The 2,262-nt window shown below is 38.1% G+C and overlaps 1 protein-coding gene across 3 annotated transcripts; it reads right to left on the bottom strand.

The window, feature by feature from the left end:
• Nucleotides 1-1,218: 1,218 nt before the first annotated feature.
• On the bottom strand, nucleotides 1,219-1,740 carry LOC103609978 (protein tyrosine phosphatase type IVA 1-like). 3 transcript variants are annotated; one of them, XM_008594229.1, is made up of 2 exons: nucleotides 1,405-1,740; nucleotides 1,219-1,347 (listed from the first exon to the last, which is right to left on the bottom strand). In XM_008594229.1, exons 1-2 carry the CDS (start codon nucleotides 1,738-1,740, stop codon nucleotides 1,219-1,221), a joined length of 465 nt encoding a protein of 154 aa, XP_008592451.1. The 3 variants fall into 3 exon arrangements, with proteins under 3 accessions (XP_008592451.1, XP_008592452.1, XP_008592450.1); XM_008594230.1 differs by having other exon boundaries at nucleotides 1,219-1,548; nucleotides 1,618-1,731; XM_008594228.1 differs by having other exon boundaries at nucleotides 1,219-1,740.
• Between the last annotated feature and the right edge of the window lie 522 nt (nucleotides 1,741-2,262).

The following is a 2,262-nucleotide window of genomic DNA, read 5'->3' as shown; positions in this document are numbered from 1 at the left end:
ATCTCTTGTAGTTTATTCGTTTCTACTTTTACTGGTATTAACACCACTAGCCCATCTTAGAAACCTCTATCCCTCTCTTGCAATTCATTATTCAGCTGTTTAAGCTCTTGCACTAGCTAGTGGATGGTGAGCACTGAAAGTTTATTTCTCCCACAGTACTATAATCATATATTTCCAGACAGTATGACTATATGGCTGTACTAACATTAATGCATATCACCATTTTATCAATTACATAATAAAACTAGTTATCAAGTATCCAAATATTAAGTTACATAGTTCAAAAAGCATATAAGATATTAAATATATGATCACTTCATTAGTAGAAACCCACTCCTTTTTTGATTTGGAAGATAAGGAAAAAATTAAAATATTTCAAACAAAAATAATAGTTAATAAGCAACTTCCAATAGGTATGGGGAAGAATTACAAGATTTTCAGAAATTTTATAATTAAGAATTGTTTTAGCTACAAAGACAAAGCATCTTTACCTTTTAAAATGTCTACTAAATTAAAGGGACTATTCTACAGGTCCTGCACAAGATAAAGGCAACATTTTACTAGAAGTACTTCATAGCCTCCTCTGTCTTCAGGCCCTCCCCTTTAAGTTGCACCCCAAGTGTAAACACTAACTGTAAAGCTATTTTGTCTGAGTACATTAAACACACATGCTTCTGTAGGATGTGGATTTCGCATGAACTTTCAACCAGAGGTTGATTTTTCAAAAAATGAGCACAAAATGAGATTTACAGAAAGACATTAATCACCATAAGAACTGGTAAAAATCCAACAAAATCAATTGCTGCACAAACCTGTTATGAACTGATACACATGTGGGGTAGTAACTATAAAGGAGCAGGCAAATAACTACAGAGGTTCTATTTTGCAATGTTTGAAATGACTTACACACCACATAATGTCTAGAGTGCTGATCATATTTCTTGGGATTTTAATTCTGTATGATACTAAAATATATACAAGTATTATGCTGGGCGTCTTGGCACCTAATCTCTCAAAATTTCTTATATGTTATTTCTGGTATGGGAAAAGCATTAAGCCAAACATAGAGACTGCAATTTTGTCAAGCTTGTGGCTTTCCGATACTCCTATAGAAATTCATTAGACTTATTCACTAAGCCTATTGTTGGCTAATATGTACGATAAATTAGGTCCTGTCTCACGTTCCACTTGCAAGGCAATACCAAAGGCAGCCAAGTTTTATTGAATGCAACAGTTTTTTCTGTGACCACTGGAGTCCTTGAAGCACAGCCGCATTTTAGAATGATATTTCTCTAAATACAAAAGTTGCTTGCTGTTAAAAGCTCCGCGCCGCTTTTGTCTTATAAACTGTACTGCATCTTCATTTTTCATTCCACTTTCAATTAATGCTAAGGCAACGAGCACTGGAGTTCTCCCAAGACCTGCAACACAGTGAACAGCAATGCAACAACCAGGTTCTTCACGAAATTTAATGTTTACAAGACTTAACCAGTCATCAACAATCTGGTTGGACGGTGAGGAACCATCATCAAAAGGCCAATCCACAACCTGGATGCCCTCTTTCTCCACAAGAGCAGTATCATAAGTTGCTTCACATACCCTTACTATTGTGGTAACTCCGTATTTCTTAAGTTCTTCTATAAATGTGTTTAAGGTTGCACTGGTTGGGTTGTGTGTAATAAGAAATCTCATGTTCCTGTATGTGATTTCCACAGGAGCTGGGCAATTCATTGGAGCCATGGTAATTTGGTTTTTAAAAAACCCTCAACAGGGTTACGAAAAAATTTTAAAACTTTGCATACAGAAATGATGTCAAGAAACAAGTCTACACCAACATTCTCCACTTGAATTTCTCAGTGCTTTGAATACGAAGTTGGGAGTGACAGGAAATGAAATGAACCTTCCAACAAGCAGCAGCAGTTCTTCGATTCGCTAAAATGAAGTCAGTCAATGGAGAGGAAGTGCGCGGAGGTTTACCCCAGTCAGGTCAGAACGTTGTGAAATGCTCTGATGATTTCAATTCAACACTTCTGTGCCCAGGTCGCCCGCTCTTGTGGGGGCTGCTTGGTGGAGGAGTGATGGCTTTCTACAGTTCACTTGTCCTCATAAAGATCGTGCTGAGCCCGGCAGTAATCTCCCGGGCCCTTCAGAAACTCCATAAATGCGTGACCAAGACCACCACAGAAGAGAATATGTTTACTCATGAAAGATTGTGGCCTAATCATACAGCCCGGTCCCGTGAGGGCGACTCAGGCGGTGGCG

This window comes from Galeopterus variegatus, unplaced genomic scaffold, assembly GCF_000696425.1.
Source record: "Galeopterus variegatus unplaced genomic scaffold, G_variegatus-3.0.2 Scaffold10396, whole genome shotgun sequence".
NCBI lineage: Eukaryota > Metazoa > Chordata > Mammalia > Dermoptera > Cynocephalidae > Galeopterus > Galeopterus variegatus.
This window is presented reverse-complemented; position numbering and strand designations above follow the sequence as displayed.

Excerpts from the sequence above, each read along its gene's own strand:
- LOC103609978 (XM_008594228.1), bottom strand. The coding sequence starts at position 1,740 with ATGGCTCCAATGAATTGCCCAGCTCCTGTGGAAATCACATACAGGAAC.